This window comes from Bubalus kerabau, chromosome 1, assembly GCF_029407905.1.
Source record: "Bubalus kerabau isolate K-KA32 ecotype Philippines breed swamp buffalo chromosome 1, PCC_UOA_SB_1v2, whole genome shotgun sequence".
Taxonomy (NCBI): domain Eukaryota; kingdom Metazoa; phylum Chordata; class Mammalia; order Artiodactyla; family Bovidae; genus Bubalus; species Bubalus kerabau.
In genome coordinates this window covers 226,645,988-226,665,927 of record NC_073624.1, presented here as the reverse complement: position 1 = coordinate 226,665,927, position 19,940 = coordinate 226,645,988, and the positions used below count along the sequence as shown (strand labels likewise).

The following is a 19,940-nucleotide window of genomic DNA, read 5'->3' as shown; positions in this document are numbered from 1 at the left end:
TGCCAGAACCCTGGCGCAAGGGAGGAGAGGGGCCCAGGCTGCAGAAAAAGAAACATGAACCATCACTCTTCATCTAAACCAAGTCAAACTGTGCTTTCCATAACACCTTTCTGCCTTCACCCAATTCTGTCTGCCTCTTGGCCTGACTTCAGTTCATCATCACAGCTGTCTAGGACTGAGACTCTATGTGAGGCGAGGCCAATGAGGCAGAGCGAGTGGAGGCAGATTGCTAGAGCAGGCAGGAGCAGGTGCTCCAGAACCCAGACCCCTGGTTCACTTCCCATTCTGTCATTTCCTTTGCTGTGTGATCTTGGACACATGATGTCATACCCTGCAGTTCATGCTCCATTAAAGTGAAGAGAATGACAGTACCTACAACCTAAGATGATATTAGAGATGAGATGAGATCTTATGGATAAAGAGCCCGGCTAATAATAACAAGCTGGCATGTTATGTATGCCTAATGTCATTACCACTCCCCACAACGGATCTCAGGAAGAACTGAAAATGGCACCCAGATTACTATGCTCTAAGCCTCAGTCATCTGCCTACTTGCCATCTTCACCTGAGTTGCTGAATGCAGCTGGAGAGAAACACCCAACCATGCTGACCAGACTCATTTGAAATTCACATCTGGGTGGCTAACAAACACGTGAAAAGATGCTCAACATCACTCATTATCAGAGAAATGCAAATCAAACCCACAATGAGGTACCATCTCACACCGGTCAGAATGGCTGCTATCAAAATGTCTACAAACAATGCTGGAGAGGGTGCAGAGAGAAAAACCCTCTTACACTGTTGGTGGGAATGCAAACTAGTACAGCCACTATGAAGAACAGGGTGGAGATTCCTTAAAAAACTGGAAATAGAACTGCCATACGACCCAGCAATCCCACTGCTGGGCATACACACTGAGGAAACCAGAATTGGAAGAGACACATGTACCCCAATGTTCATCACAGCACTGTTTATAATAGCCAGGACATGGAAGCAACCTAGATGCCCATCAGCAGATGAATGGATAAGAAAGCTGTGGTACATATACACAATGGAATATTACTCAGCTATTAAAAAGAATACATTTGAATCAGTTCTAATGAGTGGATGAAACTGGAGCCTATTATACAGAGGGAAGTAAGTCAGAAAGAAAAACACCAGTACAGTATATTAATGCATATATGTGGAATTTAGAAAGATGGTAATGATGACCCTGTATGTGAGATAGCAAAAGAGACACAGATGTAAAGAACAGACTTTTGGACTCTGTGGGAGAAGGTGAGGGTGGGATGATTTAAGAGAATAGCATTGAAACATGTATATTAACATATGTGAAATAGATCACCAGTCCGGGTTCGATGCATGAGACAGGGTGCTCAGGGCTGGTGCACAGAGATGACCCTGAGGGATGGGATGGGGAGGGAGGTGGGAGGGAGGTTCAGGATGGAGAACACCCATGGCTGATTCATGCGAATGTATGGCAAAACCCACCACAATATTGTAAAGTAATTAGCCTCCAATTAAAATAAAAAATAAATAAATAAAATTCACATCTGGGGACTTCCCTACTGGTCCAGCAGCTATGATTTTGCACTCCCAATGCAGGAGGCTGGGGTTCAATTCCTAGTCAGGGAGCTAGATCATGCCACAACTAAGAGTTTGCACGCCCCAACTAAAGATCCCGAGTGCCACAACAAAGGTCGGCATAGATAAATAAAATGTTTTTAAAAATTCACATTCAACAACTTCAAGCAGCCCTCAGTGCCTTCCAGGAGCCGAGCACTGTTGCCAACCACCTCCCCGCCCCTGGCCTTTTTCACGCTCAGCTGATAACCTTGCTTCTTATTTCACTGAAAAGTAGAACCAGGAGAGGATTGCCACACAATCCAGGGCTGCACTGTGCACACCAGCGTCTGCTGGGTGTTTTCCCCTTGCACAGACATCTCCAAATTATCCAGCCCCGAAGTGAGCATGGCCACTCCACCCTTCCGCTTGCTCGAAAGCACGCTTCAGGAGCCATCTCCGACTCCAGTTCTCCTCTCCACACGTGGCAATGGCTCCATCCGCAAGTCCTATCAACTGTCCTTCCAAACTCGTCAAGGCTCTGGCCACCTCCCACCACTGCTCACCTTGGTCCAAACCATCATCTGTCAAGCAGGTCACACCCGGCCTCCCTGTCTCTGGCCCTGCGGGGCTTACACTCTGTCACAACACAGCAGGCGCAGCACCCCGTCCATGACGTCTGCTCACATCACTCAGAGTAAGGGACCTACGGGAACTGGTTGGCACATGCCGAGGCCCCCCACTCTACTTCTTGCTACCCTCTACCCCACCGCCTCCAGGACTCCTGCCTCTGGGCCATTACATTAGCTGTTCTCAATGCTTAGTAGCTCAGTGGTAAAGAAACCACCTGCAATGCAGGAGACCTGGGTTCAATCCTTGGGTTGGGAAGATCCCCTGGAGAAGGACATGGCAACCCACTCCAGTATTCCTGCCTGGAGAATTCCAGGGACAGGGGAGCCTGGCTACAGTCCATGGGGTCACAAAGAATTGGACACTGGGTGACTAACACTTTTTTTTTTTAATTTAAACCAGAGCCAATTATACAGAGTGAAGTAAGCCAGAAAGAAAAACACCAATACAGTATACTAACGCATATATATGGAATTTAGAAAGATGGTAACGATAACCCTGTATGCGAGACAGCAAAAGAGACACAGATGTATAGAACAGTCTTTTGGACTAACACTTTCATTTATGCTTGGAAAGCCTTTCCCCAGATACCACTGAGATGCACTCATTTTCTCCAGGTTCCTGCTCCAATGTCGCCTTCTCAGGTGAACTTGACTACTCGCCCTATATAAATAATCCCCCAGAGCTCCCACTACCCTTTTTCCACTTTTTTTTGTTCTCATTTTATCACCATCTAAAATATCTTACACTTGTTGCACAGCAGAAACACAACATAATTGCTGTAAAGCAATTATATTCCAGTTAACAAATAAAATTTAAAAATCAAAAAAAGAAAAATATCTTATGTATTTACTTGGCTACACAGTCTCTTCCCCAATACTGGGAGGAAAGCACCCCAAGGGTATTCTGTTCATGGCTCTATCCCAAGCATAGAGCTGGCATTCAACAAATATTTATTGAATAAAAGGCTGAATGAATGGTGTCGTCTAAATGGGCTAAGAGACTTCCCTGGTGGTCCAGTGGTGAAGACTCTGCACTTCCACTGCAGGGAGCATGGGTTCGATCCCTAGTTGGGGAACTAAGATCTCACATGCCACGCTGCACGGCAAAAAATAAAAAGTTTTTTAAAAGATACTGACCAAAAGTAAATAATAAATAGGCTTAGAGAATGGGAATCCCCTGCTTACTGAGCCCTGTTCTATGCTACTATCTATGTAAGTAAGTTTGTTTAATCCACATGTGCCATGTAAACAGCTCACCAAACCATCTTAAAGTCCCAAGCCTGAGAAGGGCCATGCCTGTGCTAAGACCCAGAACTATCTGAGTCAAGCCACATTTACACTGGAAGAATGAACAGCTCCCATCCAAAAAGGAGCTTCTCACAGAGGAATCATTTTTTAAAATATTAATAATTAACACCCTCTTAATGTGTTTTCCCTGCTCCTCCAGGTTCACGACTACCTCCGCAGCAAGCTGTGCTCCCTCTACGAAAATGACTGCATTTTTGATAAATTTGAGTGTGTATGGAATGGGTCAGACAGGTAAGAAAGGTCTGGTGGCTGGGAACCTTCCACGGGGGGCCCTCTCCTTGCACCGGCCCTGGGCCGTGTGTCCTAAGGGGGTGCAACCAAAGAGCCATCAGAATCGGCCCTGAGGCCTGGCAGGGCTGCACCATATGGCCCAGCGGGTGACCTCGAGGTCGAGTCTGGAAAGGAACAGGCAATGGCTGAGACCCTGGACTCCTCTTTCAGAACTGGCTCAGGTGACCCTTTAACCTCACAAAAATCCTACCTTATACAGGCAAGACTCTCCCAGAGCTGGGTCCATATACCTAAAATGAAGCTCCCCTGGCAAATTTTAAGGATGAACTATTCCAATGACTGTAAAGTGTGCTGTCTGGATGGGAAATTATCCCTCAAGGCTGCCCGTAGAGACTGGCCTAAGGCCTGGTGGTCATGAACTGAATTCTCATCAGCCTCATTTATTCTGTGCCCTCAAAGAGATTTATGACTATTAGAGTCCTTTGGTTTCGTTTTTTTTTTTAAACTTTACAAAATTGTATTAGATTTGCCAAATATCAAAATGAATCCGCCACAGGTATACATGTGTTCCCCATCCTGAACCCTCCTCCCTCCCCATACCATCCCTCTGGGTCGTCCCAGTGCACTAGCCCCAAGCATCCAGTATCGGGATGGTAACAATAACCCTGAGTATGAGACAGCAAAAGAGACACTGATGTATAGAACAGTCTTATGGACTCTGTGGGAGAGGGAGACGGTGGGAAGATTTGGGAGAATGGCATTGAAACATGTATAATATCATCAATGAAACGAGTTGCCAGTCCAGGTTCGAGGCCTTTGGTTTCAACAGTACTTCCCATTACCTCCCAGCAGTTTCCTTTTGGCTTGACGAATAGATGCTGCTGTGATTTCCAGGAGAAGCCAGCACAGGCTACCAGGGGCTGTTCCTTAGTGAAGGCAGCAGTCATACTGAAAAGCAGGGAAATTCTATCACTGCAAAACATTCAGAGGCAAGCTTCTAGTGAGCACAGGCTCTACCTGTCTGACCCCTGTTGGGTTTTTTGGGCCAGTGATCCAAAACCAGCCTTCCACTCAGCAGGCCTAGCGGGAGTCACCACATGGTAGACGACCCAGATCACACCACCCAGTTGGTGGAGGGCAGAGGGCCCAGAGCAAAGCAACTGTTACTTAGTTGAACAAAGGCCCTCAGGGGAAAAGTAGCTATCCCTGCCCTGTTATTTTATTTTCATTTCCATCGGTAATTTATTCATTGTTCATTATGAATAGATTTTTAAAAATATTTGTGGTTATTTTTGTTCAAGTTCCCCTTCTATCTTAACCAAGATTCAAAACCTATACTTACTAGGTACTTTCACACATCATGATTTTTTAATCCTGACCACAATCCATCAAGATTGCTTTCACTGTCCCCATTTTACAGCTGAGGAAACGGAGGCTCAGCCAGATACTAGTTTAGGAGCTTGGGCAGATCACTGTAAGTAGTAGAGACAAGAGGAAGAATTTAAATCCTAAAATGAACATTCTTTCCACCACATTACAGTTTCTTTCCATAACCGAGAAATTGTTATTTTTGGTCCAGATAAGGTTGAGATTACCTTTTTCCCAAAAAAGACTTTCTCCTAGGTTTAAAAACAAATCGGGTGGTGGTAATGGAAGCAGAGGTCAATGCGTGGGAAGCAATAAGGCCAAATGGCTTAATGCTTGTGCCCCAGAGTCTGGCAGATGTGGGCTAGAGGCCCAACTTGGCTACTTACTGGCTGTGTGACACCATACATGCACTCACTTTTCCTCCTGTGCAAATCTCTTAACATGGAATGATGGAAAAGGAAATGAGGCTAGGGGTAAAGCACTCAGCACCCCCACGTGATGAGATAATAATTGCTCACCCTATGATAGATCCACACATTTCATGGCATCAGTTTCCCAGGCAGGGTAACAAAATCTAGCCCTTGATTAATTTCCAGGACAACTAACAAATACCCAAAAACTCAGCCCCCTGGCCATGGATCAATCAGTCTCATCAGTTTTCCTTCACCTTCCTCTAATCCAAGACGAGATGCAGTGTTCTCCCATCCTAACCAGCCAGTCGGAGCCTCACCCACAAATAAGGCCAAGCCCACCTCTCCGGGGTCAGCTATAAGAGGGTGCTGCTTGAGGGACGTTATGTTTCCCTTGGCCTGTCACCTGTCCAAACTGTCACCATTAAGTAGAGTTGGTCCATGGCTTCTGAGAGGCTCTTGGCAACCCCTGCTCTCTTCATCAATGAGAGATACTCCTGAGAATGGATAGGAAATCATCTGTAAGTTCACTACAAAGGCTTATTTCCTCATCCTACACCCTTTTAACAATTCTAATTTTTGTTTACTCCCTCCCAAGACCATGATGAGATCCACTTTTTAGATAAGTTTTCAGAAAAGGCAGAATTTCGATCTAGTTCATAGCAGGAGGAGGACATGATGTCAGCATCCCTCAGTGCTGATGCGGGAAAACCTTATCAAGTCGGGCAGCACGGTCACTCCTAAGACCGCCATGCTCTAAATGAACGTGGTACAAGGACGGCTATTTTCAGCGTTCCTACTCGCGTGACTTGACTGCAGCCTCAGAATCCTGATGTGAAGGAGGTGGGCTGGGATCATTAAAACCACTAGACTGACTTATGGAACAGAATAACCTAAAGGAATTTATTGATAAATAACAAGGAGGGCTATCATCAACCCTTCACCCAGCCCAAGAGCTTGTTTGTCTTAGTGCTTCTAAAGTCAATGGTCACACTACCAAGCCTGCTGCGGTTTTTGGTCTCTTAGCTGGAGAAAGTCCACGTCTATGACACTCAGTCACTCCCTGTTTCCTCTCTGCCTTGCAGTGTCATCATGACAGGCTCCTACAACAACTTCTTCAGGATGTTTGACCGAAACACCAAACGCGATGTTACCCTTGAGGCCTCGAGGGAAAACAGCAAACCCCGAGCTATCCTAAAACCACGCAAAGTGTGCGTCGGGGGCAAGCGGAGAAAAGATGAGATCAGTGTCGACAGTCTGGACTTTAGCAAAAAGATCTTGCATACAGCTTGGCATCCTTCAGAAAATATTATAGCAGTGGCGGCTACAAATAACCTATATATATTCCAGGACAAGGTTAACTAGGAGGACAAGGTATTACTTAATAATCTCACATACTGAATACTAGTCAAACACGTTTTTAAATGTTTCTTTGGGTGTTCATTTGATGCATCGACTTTAATTTCCCTCTGCAGGAAACAATTGGAATAGAAGTCCATGGAGTCCAACCTTCCCACATCCCCAGTTCTAAGAAACTTTTGTCAAACCCAGTAGGTTCTGGGACACTTCTGTTTAGAATCGAGAGCTGCCAGCTAACAGTAATTCTTCCATAGTTGACTTGAATTTCTGATGCTTTTATTGCCCCGTTTTCTCTGGTGGGTCCAGTGTTTTGTTTCTAGGTGTCTGCTGAGATAAAATGAGGTTGTCTGTAGTATTTAAGGAGAAAAGAGATAAGTTTTTTTTAATTAAGCAATTCCATTTGATTGAAAAAAAAATTCAACGAAAAATAAACACTGTTTACTCTTAGAGAAATTCTCCTTGTTTTGTGACAAATCAGAACCAGTCAGCACTCCCCTGCCCCTACAGCACTTCTTTTTCTTTTTTTTTTTCCATTTTCTTTTTCATGATTTCACTTGAGCCAGAGATTTATTTCACGAGGCTGTGAAGAGGATGCAGAATGGGAAAGGGAAAGGACCACATCAACAGTGCTATATTCTTTTTTGTAAGTGCCATAGAAACAGCCTGAGAATTTGGCCAGGAAACCCCATGAATGCTTCAGGGGACATCAAGAGAACACTTCGCTTCTCAGAGTTAGCTTGGCAGGGCCCTGTGGGGCCACATTCCATCTGCCGCTTTGTTACTCTTGCTTTTTGTCATTTTAAATGGCTCCATATAATCCTCTACTTACACGTTCCTTGGCTTTTTCCCTTCACCCTTTTCCAGCTTATTTATTCCCTTGACTTCTAAAGGCCGAGTCCTTGTTGTTTATGATCTGGCTTCTAAATGCAGCAGTAAGCTGAGGGGCTGGGGCACCTCCCTGAGAAAATGTGTCTCCCAAAGCAGCCCCTGCCCCCTTTCCTGGGTTTTCTAACCCAAAGTAACACTCCATCTATCTCCACTACAGCGAGAACAAAAACAGCCAATGGAAAACGCTGCTCTGTAAAGGCTATTCAAGTGCTTCTGACCCACCATAAGTTTACCATCCAAAAAAACAGACCAGAGGGCTCTTCTACAGAAATGGAATATGGAGGAATCAAGAAGCTTTGACATCAAAGTGAAGTCTGCTTGAAACTGTAGAGGCTGGTTCATCCCCTGCCCCTCCTGCCCCCTGCCATTGAGGAGTCAGACATGTAACTTCCACAAGTTTCTCTGCGGTGCACCTCTGGGAAAGAGACTAAATTAATTCAAAAGACAGAGAAATTTGAGGCTCAGGGAGGAAGTGGGAGGTACTCCAAGCCGGGCCTGGGCTCCATGTCTCCATTCCTGTCACCATGACTCATCTCCCCTGACTTACATTTAGTGACTAGGAAATGGCTTGAGATGAGGATTTTCCTTTTAAAGAGAAATTTTCTTTCGCTTTGTATATTTATTAGAAGTCCCAACTTTCAAGTGTAATTTGTTTTGGAAGAGAGAAAAATAGTGAAAGAACCATCTTTCAATGCTAAGCTATTACCCACTTAATAACAGCTTTTTGGCAAGGAAACAACTATCACTTAAGCAAACACTTTTGCAAGATGCGGCTCAATTTCAGAAACGTTAAAATATGAAAAAGTACGTCTCAAAACTGAGGGAGCATGTGGATGAAGACATGCCTTTTTTTCCTCCATGTTTATCTTTCCTGCAATAAAAGTCCTGGTGGAAACTCTCTGGGCAGGATTCCTGGCCTGATGGGGACCAGGTTCTTGGAGGAGACCCAAGAAAGCCACAGAAACTTCTCCAACTCACAGAGAATCATGGTATCAGGACAGACAGAAGGACCAGCAGGCTCCTGTCCTGAGCTGACCATCAACTTCCTCACAGCCTTTTCTCTGCTTCCTTGAGACTCAGCCCCTCTATCTGCACCAGCTGACAGGATGAATCATTGTTCCTCAAAATTTAGCATCGACCTACCTATATACTGTTACTCATTTCATACTTAAGTGACCTTTTCTAAAAACAAGACAAAGCCTCCTCCCAACAAAGAATGTTCATGAAATGTCAGCTTTAATGTTTTGTTCTAACACTAAAAGAATCACATAACCATTAATGAAACAAACATGTACCCATTCACCACCTACAGGCAATTTGTGAACCCCAGGATGTGTGTTTACCAAACTTGGGGAACACTGAGTTCTGATGCTGCAGAACACTGAAGCTTTTGGAGGCATTAGAGACTTGCAATGGTCAGTAGTCCACAAATTGGGAGTCGAGCTTGCTTCTCAGAACATATGCATGAACAATTCTGGTCACGGCTTTAAGGGGTTCACAGGCCCACCTACAACCTATCTGTGGCCTTTACCTCAAAGCTCTTACACTAACACAATGCCTTCAGCACACAGATGTACACTTTGCGATCTGCAGAGTGGGAGGAATTTGCAGAAGACATCAATGCTAAGAACAGAGGGCCACCATCTTCCCCATTACCCCAAACAAAGGAGCCACCAGAGCCAACATCCTCGACTCGCACGTGGAAACAAGAGGGGAAGGCCTAGAGACCAGGCCTCAGCAGCAGCGCCCACCACCATGCTTTAGCAGTGACCTGCTCTGTGCCAGTTATGGAGCCAGGTATTTACACTTGCCATCTTCTTCCACCCCAGTGCTGGTGATCTTCTTGGCTGATGGTGCCTAGAAGTCAGTCCCTTTTCCAGCTGACACTCAGAGTTACCTGGAAGCTGACTTACCACCTTTTCAACAGCTTCTTGGGCTCTCAGATCCCTGCCCTGCAGCAATAGTCTGTTCCTGAGGCAACAGTCCATTCCTGATATTTTAACAAGCAGTTCAAAAGCTGAACTTTGGCAGACATCCACACTTTCACTTCCAGAGGAAGAAGATGAGTTTGAACAAAACAAAGAAGGAAGACACAAGGCAGCCTGCAGCAATGGGGTGTCCATAGGTGAACGGGCAGTAGGAACCCCCATGCTTCCTAACTCCTTAGTGTCTGGCTTCGGCCTTCAGGCTTCTATCAGGTACTAGTGGGGCAGGGGAGTACCTCTCACCCTCTCATGGGCCTCGTAATTAACTCAACATGTATTAGGCAACCAGCACATGGAATGTGAAACAGTTGTCAGTGAAAGGAACAAAGGTGAAATTACGATTCTTTTAGCTCAGTGACCTGATGAAGCAAGTCAGCTGTCTCACATATATTTCTTTTGAACCTGCAGGGCCCATTATAATAAAAGTTAGACCCTCAATTCTTCATCACCAACAATGTGGGAGACCATTCCCCTTCCTTCAAACCTACAGAGCAACTACCCAAAGCTTCCCTCTGAACCCCCAACCCTGCGCCCCATTCTTTCATCAGCCCCTCTGCTGGCTCATCCAAGAGTCAGGAAAGCCCTAGACTGAAGACTCCTAGACTGGAGTCCACAGCCTGAATGAAGGAGACCTTCCTAATTTGTCTTCTTCCATGATGGCCGTGTGCGGATGAGGATGGTCTGTTTTAACACTACCCTCAAAAACACAGCAGCCCCTGGTTCACCCCGGGAAAGAGTCACACACTGTGCCTCTTGTCACACCTTAACTGTCCTCTTGCCTCTGCATTTCTAAGTCAAGTCTCGGGAGCCACTTTCCATGGGAATGACTCGCCTGGTCAATGGAAAGAACATGGATCGAGGGGACAGGAAATGCAAATCCTGCTCCTGGCTCTGTGGAGTAACTGAGCACCCTGGGCAAGTCATTCAGTGCCTGCATCAGTCACATCACCTGTAAAACGGTCAGAAAGCCATCAGCCCTCGCTCATGGAGTGATGATGAGGGACATAAGAAACTCATTTGTTTATAACTGCTTTGATAAGCTTAAAGCCCCACAGAATAGTAACAGCAACAATATTCACTGAGGACATATAACTGATTTCTCCTCATCTCCTTCTCTGAACCCCATGAGATCCGTGCCAGCGTTATTTCCATTTTTGCCACTGAGGAAATAGATTCAAGTTTTGAATGTAGCCTAAGGCACATAGCCAGTAAGTGGTAGAACCAGGTCTCCAACTCAAGGTTTCATACTCTAAAGCCAGAGTTTTTAAAATATGTTTCTTATATATGAGGGTAGCTAACACTTACCAAATGTTTGCTATGGGCCAGGCTTGGTTCTACAAATTTCCCAAGTATTAATTCATTTACCTCCAAAACTCTAGACACAGATACATTATTGTTCCCATTTTACAGATAAGGGAACAAAGAGATGATATAACTCGAATAAATCTGTACAGTTCACAAGTGCCGAAGCCAGACATTTTGGTCAGCGCTCTTATCCTCTCTCCCCATCTCATGTGTGTATGTGTGTGTGAAAAGAGAGAGAGAGAATATATATATATATAGAGAGAGAGAGATGGAAGTTACAAATTAGAAAACAATTCCAGTAACATCCTGTAAGTTCATCAGGGTTAAATATTTATTGAGCTCCTGGTATGTGTCAGCCCTAGGCACGGGGTGGGGGTTCCTGACGTGTGTAAGCCACTGGTCACCGCCATCCCAGAGATGACAGCCATGTGTGCTGGGGACATATTTACAATGTATACACTGCAGAAATGATACAGAGAAGGAAATGGTTAACTCATGAGGACTGGTAGTTAAGAAAAAGTTTCTTGGAATAAGTGACACCTAAGCAGAGCTCTAACGCAGTTTTCTCAACAATGAACACATGGACATCCCTGATAGTCCTGGGGTTAAGACTCTGCATTTCCACTGCAGGGGGCACAGGTTCAGTACCTGGTTGGGAAAGTTCCAGATGCCCATGGTGCAGCCAAACACACACACACACACACACACATCCAAGAGAAGAACAACATATATGAGTTACTGAAGCAAGAATGGATTTGGCATGGGAGCATGAAATCAATATTTCTCTACTTCTATTAAAACACATTTTCAATTTTCCAAAACTGACCTACCCCTTATTTCTTTCATTCATCCAATAATAAATATTTATTAAATTCCCATGTCTAAGGACTGTTTAAATGTAAAAATAGATGGAAGGAAGGAATAAAAGGAAACCAATAGTTATGAGCACTTATTAGGTAACAGGTATTGGGCAAGGCACTTTTTTAAGTCCTTACCATCACTTGATGGGTGAATACATTATTCCATTTTTCTAGTTGATGAACAGATTCAAAATTGACACAGTCACTGTGACAAAGCCAGATGTTTTATCTAGACCTGCCCTGACCCTGATCCTGTACTTCTTTCAAGGGAATGCATAGCTATCTTGTCTTGTTTCTTTCCACTAGTGAGGATATTCACAAACCATCGCTCTGCAACCAAACACTGCCTGACAGCTAACCAGGAAAACAAATTTCCTCTGTCATCAAAGCAGAGAGTGAGGTCAAGTGGCTCCCAGAGGTCTCCAACCCCTGACCCTGACCTTATTATTCCTGTTTAACCATCCCCCCAATTTAGACCTTCCACGCCCCATTGGTTAAACTGCTGGTGGCAGAACTAAGGTGATCTGTGTCTCCGCCAATTCCTGCCTCAGATGCTGTCAAAAGCAGTGATCGCTGTGGGATCAGAAACAGGAGTTTGGTGATTGTTTCCAGATTCTCAGTCCACTCCCTACCCTGTCAAGCTTGATCTCTTGGATGGACAGACTATTCCCCACCAGAGCCCCTCTTGCCATCTCAGAACTCCCAGTTGCAATCCCAGTAATTTGGCTTGCTGTACTCGGTTTGAGTTGAAGAGAGCATTTCTCCTGAACTCATCCTTGTGTGGGAACCCTGAGACCACAATAAAGTGGGACCATCCATAAGTCCTGGGATTCCTGCTGTCATTAGCTAGTGAGACACATCTCCCAATCAAGACATTAAATTCTAGTGGAGGTCAAAGGGAGTCCCAGGAAGGCTGGAGCAGAAGCTAGGGGAGAAGACTACCTCAGTGGCAAAGGTAAAAAGCAGTATTGGGGCACTCTGTAAGCAGTCTCTCAGCTGGGTGATTTTCATGCATTCAGTCCTCAATAAACAGTTAAAAGACGGGTCATGCCAACCCCTGTGCTAGAGTGGTCTTAGGGAAGGAGTCGTGACAGTCCCTGTCTTCATAGGGCTTACGGGGTCATGGAAGAAGCAAGCAAGCTCCCAGGCAATGATAGCAGTAGAAGATCAAGAAGGTTAAGAGCCCAGGGTCTGGGACTTCCCTGATAGTCCAGTGGTTAAAAATCCACCTGCCAGTGCAGGGGATGTGGGTTCAATATCCCTGGTCCAGGAGGATCCCACATGATGCAGGGCAACTAAGCCTGTGTGCCACAACTACTGAGCCTACACATCACAACTTTACTGAAGCCACCGAGCCTAGAGGCCATGCTCTACACAAGAGAAGCCACCGCAATAAGAAGCCCGCATACCACAACGGAGAATAGCCCCCGCTCACTGCAACTAGAGAAAGCTTGTGCACAGCAACGAAGACCCAGTACAACCAAAAACAAATAAATAAAGTTTTGTAAAAAAAAAAATTTTTAAAGGGCCCAGGATGCTTGCCTGGGTTGAAGTCTAAACTTCACCACTTAAAAGCTGAAAAATAAAGGTAAAAATGGCCCCGTCTCATCAAAGAGATGTGAAGATTCCTAGCCAACAGTCGACACACGTTTCTTGCTCGTGTTCTCCTAGTACTATACAATGGCATGTGTGTGCCCTCCTTGGAGAAGGCAATGGCACCCCACTCCAATACTCTTGCCTGGAAAATCCCATGGACGGAGAGGCCTGGTGGGCTGCAGTCCATGGGGTCGCTAGGAGTCGGACACGACTGAGCGACTTCACTTTCACTTTTCACTTTTATGCATTGGAACAGGAAATGGCAACCCACTCCAGTGTTCTTGCCTGGAGAATACCAGGGACAGGGTAGCCTGGTGGACTGCCGTCTCTAGGGTTGCACAGAGTCGGACACGACTGAAGCGACTTAGCAGCAGCAGTAGCAGCATGCCCTCCTAGAAGAATACAAAGGAACACCACCTCACCCAGACCACAGGTTCCCCAGAGGAGGTGATGGCTACAGTAAGCCTGAAAGATAAGTGGGGAATGAGTTATCCAGGGGATGAGAGAAGAGAAGAGTGCTCCAGGTATCAAGATGGTCTAGGTAAAGGCAGAGGAGCATGGTGTATTGAAGGAACTTGCAATATTCTGGTATGACTGACCAGTAAAAAACAAGAATGTAGACCAAGAGAAGTAAGAGGACATGAGGTCAAGGGACAGCAATGCATGATATGAGAAACAGCAATGCAAGGTCTTAGGGAGGTTTACCTATCACTGGAGGGTACTCCAATAGCTCGATTATGATCTGCTCAACTGAGGAATCATAGTTCCACAACACGGCAAATATGAATGATCCGGGCACAGGGAGTATACAGAAAAACTCAGCTCAAGTGTCAGTTCCTTGGAGAGGACTTTCTTGACCACCCTAACTTCCATGAGAACAAAGGTATTCTTTATTCTCCCACTTCTGGCATCCCCAAAGCATTGAGAAGGGCCAGGCTCCTAATGCGTTTGTGCATGCTTAGTCAGTCAATTGTGTCCAACTTTTTGCGACCCCATGGACTGTAGCCCACCAAGCTCCTCTGTCTATGGGATTCTCCAGGCAAGAATACTACAGTGGGTTGCCAGGCCCTCCTCCAGGGGATCCTCCCAACCCAGGGATCAAACCCATGTCTCCTGCATTGGCAGGTGGGTTCTTTACCACTAGCACCACCTGGGAAGCCGTCTGGTATTCTCCCCCTCTGGTATCCCCATAGCATTGAGAAGGGTCTGGCACAGGGTAAGTGCTCATTAAATAGTGGTTGAATGAGTGAATGAACAAACAAGTGAGAAAGACAGGCACAGCCTCTGCCCTCAGGAAGCTTACAAGCTGAGCACAGTCCCATGGGAGTTTAAGTGAAGGGAAGTTTGGTATAGGTCATCATAAGACTGCTCAGATAAGTCAAGGAATGAAAAAGAAAAAATGGAAAGCCAGTGAGCCAAGATGTGTTCAGAGCAAGTGACCGAGCTCAGATAGCAGCCTTAGTTAATAAAGCACATGTGTGCCTGCCTGATGCATTACCCTTCCAGCCGCAGTGAGCCTTCGGGGGCCTCGCAAAGCATACAAAAAGGTTGACAGCTTACAATCAATACCGTGTTCACCGACGCAGGAAGCGACATTATCACATCCAGGATATCACCCCCACATCCTGGCTCAAGCACTAAATATTCCCCATAACAAGGCTACGGGAAGTGACAGGAGCTATTACTTTTAACCCTTCCACATGGAAGCAAGAGGTGAGGCGAACCTTTCCCTGGATGTGCTTAAAGGAAGGCAAGCCAGTTCCCCCAGAGAAACTGCTCAGAGCTGAGCCCACACTTAATACAGCAAAACAGGGATGGGGAAGATTGGCATTTTCATTTGCCTGGGTGTCCACAATATAGAAGGGGAGGTTCTGTGGGCAACTGAGAGGCACAACAATAAATTAAAAGGGTTGGCAGGATGTGTGAGGTGTGAATGCTAGATTCGCTCGCATGCCCAAGTCACTCTAATAAAAAAACAACTTGACTGCCACCCACCACCCCCGGCCCAGATGGCTTTCTTATTTCACCTTTTTTGACTGTGGCATAATTGAAAGTCATATTTCATCTAGGCCAGTGATTTCCAATGCCAAGTGCAGGTGGCTTATGAACAGTCAGTCCAAATTCATCAAAGAGCGCAGCAAACAATTGCATGTTAAACAGCAGGGGAAGGGAAGGCGGGTCATGTCACATCCCAGCCCCCACACAGTTCCGCCCTCAGGTCCACTGCGGCCTGCTTCCTTAGCCTCTGGGGGAACTCGAACAGGAAGAATGCTGGGGCTAGGACAACCAGGGTTGTTTTCTTAGTTCCGAGGTGCATTTATTTAACGGCAGCCTCCATTTTCCAGCCCCTCATTTCCTCTCTGACAAGTTGAAGGATATGGCTCTTAGTTTTCATATTCTTTTTGAAAAGGCAGAAAGGTTAATTAGTTATATTTGAAATGGTTCTTAAAAAGAATCAGCTGAAACTCAAAGATGGCTATATTCATTGAAGATGCGACAAACATCATAAAAGATTATGAAGTGTCATCGTGGAACAAGAAAGCTCAATTCAAAAGCTAAAACTTTCCAAAGTACAGAAAGCATACCACTTCAGGAAGGGAACATGGTTCAAAGCAGCTCTTCCCTTTGCCCAGCACAGGAACAGTTAAGGAACTCCGTCGGTGTCAGATGATGTCCCGAGAGGGGCATTGCAGACACTCCTGCCGGAGCAGTGATTACAGCTTTTCCCTCTTCTCCAGCATTAAACACATGATGGATTTTTCTTAACATCACACACACACAAACATGCACACAGCCTCACCATCCCGCTAACAGACTCCCCCTCTCTCGTAGAATCATCTCTGAATTTGTGATCCTTCCTTTAGGAATGGTGGATGCTTCCCAGCTGATTAAGGACACAGCCTGGAAACAAAGGCTGTAAATTTGCTTTATTGTATTTTATATCAGGACCGGAGATCCATTTACAGATGAAAACCCCACTGGCCTGGTTGATAATAAACTTATATGACTCCACATAAGACTGTAACAACTCCTTTTTTCACCTGCTCATGATATTGCTTACTTTGGGTGGATTAAGTGTCCTGGTGATGAACAATAATTGAACATTATTGCTTGTGGAGACATTACAATTGACTGAGGCACTTTCACACCTAGAGGAGTGATGCCAACTGCCCAAGGTTACACAGTCACTCCAAAACCAACACGGAAACCAGGTCTTTGGAATCTCTAAGATTGGCCTTATTTCATGGTTATTTTTCATTTTTTCCATGTGTCTAAAACCAGTGGGTCAACTCAAACCTAGATTGAAGGTCTTGGTAAGATATTTAATTTCTACTGAAGGAGCATTTCAGCATTTCTGCCTGCAGTACCAAAGACCATTTCCCCAGTGGTGCTCTGAAGACTGCCTCATACCCAAGTTCCCTGGTGTCCAGGTTGGCACAAATTCATACAGATAGATGCACTGCATTTATTCACCACATTACACGTTGCTTATCTACAAGAGTAAATGCTATCATGCTGCATTGCAGAAACACATTTTAAATCAATTATTTCCAAAAATTTTTTGAAGATTAAATGCTATAAATTATTCACACCTGACCATGTGCTGCAGAACAAGCAATGTAGGTAATCAAGGCATGATTTCTGTCCTCAAGGAATATAGTCTAACAGAAAATGAAATTCCAACAGGTGACTTCAATATAACACGGCTAAGGTAATGCCAGAGATGTGTGTAAGTGATTAGGGGTGTACAGAGTTAAAGAATATGATCTCCTGGAGATCAAATGAAGTTCAACCCTAGAGGAGGACAGGGCAACCAGATGACCAGAGACATGAGCAAAGGCACAAGGCTGAGAAGCACCACCTGTCTCTGAGAACTACTGTTAGGTTGATTTTGCTACAGACTCTTGCCCAGAACTGCCTGGAGTGCTTATGAGAGAGCAAGGCCCAGACTGCAGAAGGCCATTTAGAGAACTTAGATGTCCTTAGCAGCCAATGGAGTACTACTAGAAGATTGATTTTAAGAAGAGAATGAACATGGTTGGAATTTACATTTCCAAAGATCCCTCTGGCAGCTGAGTAAATGACATATCTGAAGTAGACAAGATTGAAAATAGGAAGCTGTTGCAGTGATCCAGGAAAGCAATGATGAGGGCCTAAATTAGGGATGGAGAAGACATTGAAAAGGTGGGATCAACATAACGTAGAGATTGACTTGATGAGAACAAAGACAGAAGTTAAAGATGCCCAGGTGGATAGCTAAGGTGATCAGAAATGGCATGACCAGAGTTGGAGACTAAAGGAACAGGAGAGAAGGGTTTAGGGGGAGGAAAAGAGAAAGATGAAGAGTGTAATGTGGGACACAGTGAGCTCAAGGAGCTACTGGGACAGCCAAGTGAAGGGAGAATCCCAGCAGACATCAAGATAAAAAGATCTGTGGCCAAAATGTCATTGATAAGACAGAGAGGTAGTCACTAGTGTGTCCTGGCCTTTATGGAGAGGATGACATAGGGAGAAAGTAGAGAGAGACTACTGTGGCTGAGGAGAGGGTCCTGGGGAGCAGCATGTTGAGGAACAGACAGAGGGGGGCAGCCACCCAAGCAATAAAGGAAGCAATGAAGTCATGAGAAAACTGGGGACAAAGGATATCATGGAAATAAGGGAGTAGAGCTCCCCCATTGAAAAATGTACTTCCTATAAATCTATGTTAAAAAAAAACACAAACAACCTAATGTCCATCAATGGATGAATGTATAAAAAAGATGTGGTACTTTGTCACATGGAAATATCAAATGGAATATTAATCAGTCATAAAAGGGAATGAAACTGGGTCATTTGTAGAGATATAGATGGACTTAGAGTCTGTCATACAGAGTGAAGTAAGTCAGAAAGAGGAAAACAAATATCATATATTAATACATATATATGGAATCTAGAAAAATGGTATAGATGACCCTATTTCAGGGCAGGAAAAGAGACGCAGACATAGGGAACAGACTTACGGACACAGTGGGGAAAGGAGAGGGTGGGACAGGTTGAGAGAGCAGCACTGATGTATAACACTACCGTGTGCGAAATATGTAGCTAGCGGGAACCTGCACTATAGCACAGGAACCTCAGCTCCGTGCTCCGCGATGACCTAGAGGGCTGGCACGGGGGTGGGGGGAGGAGGCTCACCAGGGAGGGGATGTGTTCACATAAAGTTCACTCACTCTGTTGCACAGCAGAAAATGAACATAACATTTTAAAGCAACTATACTCCAACTAAAATAAAAAATAGAAATTCAGCAAAAGAGTGGGTAATGGACTTGAAGGCAATTCATGTATAAATCCAGAAAAATTAATGAACATAAGAAACGTGCTCCACTTAGTAATCAGGAAAATGTCAGTAGTATGAATGGCCACAAAATGGCTGCAAATAGAAGGGCTGACACTAACAAGCATTGGCAAAGCTTTGGCACAACTGACACGCTCACACACTGCTGGTGAGATTATCGATCCACCACTTTGAAAAACAACGGTGGCACTATCTACTAACATTGGAGATATTCACACCCAGCGACCCAGCAACACATTCTAAGTATACACCCAGCTAATTTATGCACATGTACAGCAAGAGGCAAGTTCATAGCAGCACTATTTGTAAATGTTGAAATTAGATAAGAACCCAAATGACAACCAATAGAACAAAACAGTATGTTCCTCTCGAAGTATGGAATTCTATCAAAAATAAGTGAACTACAACTTTAGCCAACATGGATGAATTTTACAAACAGTAGGTTAAGTAAAAGAAATCAAACAAAAAATAATTGCTTCATGAATACAATTATATACAATTCAAAAGCAATTTTATAGATTCACAAACAGGCAAGACTGAACTATAATGTTTATGATGCATACTTAGGTAGTAAAACCATAAAGAAAAATAAGGAAGTGGTTATTATAGAATTAAAGACAATGGTTATCTTTGTACAAAAGGTGTGACTAGGAAGAAGCATTCAGAAGACTTTTGAAAAGCTGTATGTGTGTGCTCAGTCATTCAGTTGTGTCCGACTCTGCAATGCCATGGACTGCAACCCACCAGGCTCCTCTGTCCATGGAATTTTCCAGGCAAAAAAATACCAGAGTGGATTGCCATTTCCTCCTCCAGGGGATCTTCCCAACCCAGGGAGTGAACCTGTGTCTCCTGCAGTTCCTGCATTACAGGTGGATTCTTTACCACTGAGTCACCTGGGAGGCTCCTCTGAAAAACTGATACAAAACTAATTTAGCATTCTAAAGGATTCCCTTTACAATAATTCACTAAGTTTTCCACTTGTGCTTTTCAGTTTTCTGTGTATTATATTTCACAAAGATTTTTTTAAAGCTAAGAGAAGTACTCAAACCCTTTGACTATATGACAGTGTTACATGTTGGGGAAAACAGTCCTGACTGCAT

The 19,940-nt window shown here is 44.7% G+C and overlaps 1 protein-coding gene, 1 long non-coding RNA gene and 1 other non-coding gene across 34 annotated transcripts in view; 2 read left to right on the top strand and 1 right to left on the bottom strand.

The window, feature by feature from the left end:
• The window catches only part of PPP2R2B (protein phosphatase 2 regulatory subunit Bbeta), a 705,283-nt gene extending 698,167 nt beyond the window's left edge, over positions 1 to 7,116 (top strand). For 24 of the 25 annotated variants that reach the window (XM_055557503.1, XM_055557489.1, XM_055557467.1 and 21 more), the window contains 2 exons: positions 3,643 to 3,734; positions 6,598 to 7,116. In XM_055557503.1, the coding sequence (XP_055413478.1) occupies positions 3,643 to 3,734; positions 6,598 to 6,877 (372 nt within the window). In that variant the 3' untranslated portion in view covers positions 6,878 to 7,116. The remainder of the gene's footprint in view (positions 1 to 3,642; positions 3,735 to 6,597) is intronic. The other variant, XM_055557439.1, reaches the window with a different exon arrangement.
• LOC129635015 (uncharacterized) overlaps positions 1 to 19,940 on the bottom strand; it is a 107,417-nt gene that overhangs the window by 10,441 nt on the left and 77,036 nt on the right. The gene's annotated exons all lie outside the window — the stretch shown is intronic.
• Positions 3,199 to 3,271, top strand: TRNAG-UCC (transfer RNA glycine (anticodon UCC)). The gene has a single exon. It is a non-coding gene; the product is annotated as a tRNA-Gly (tRNA).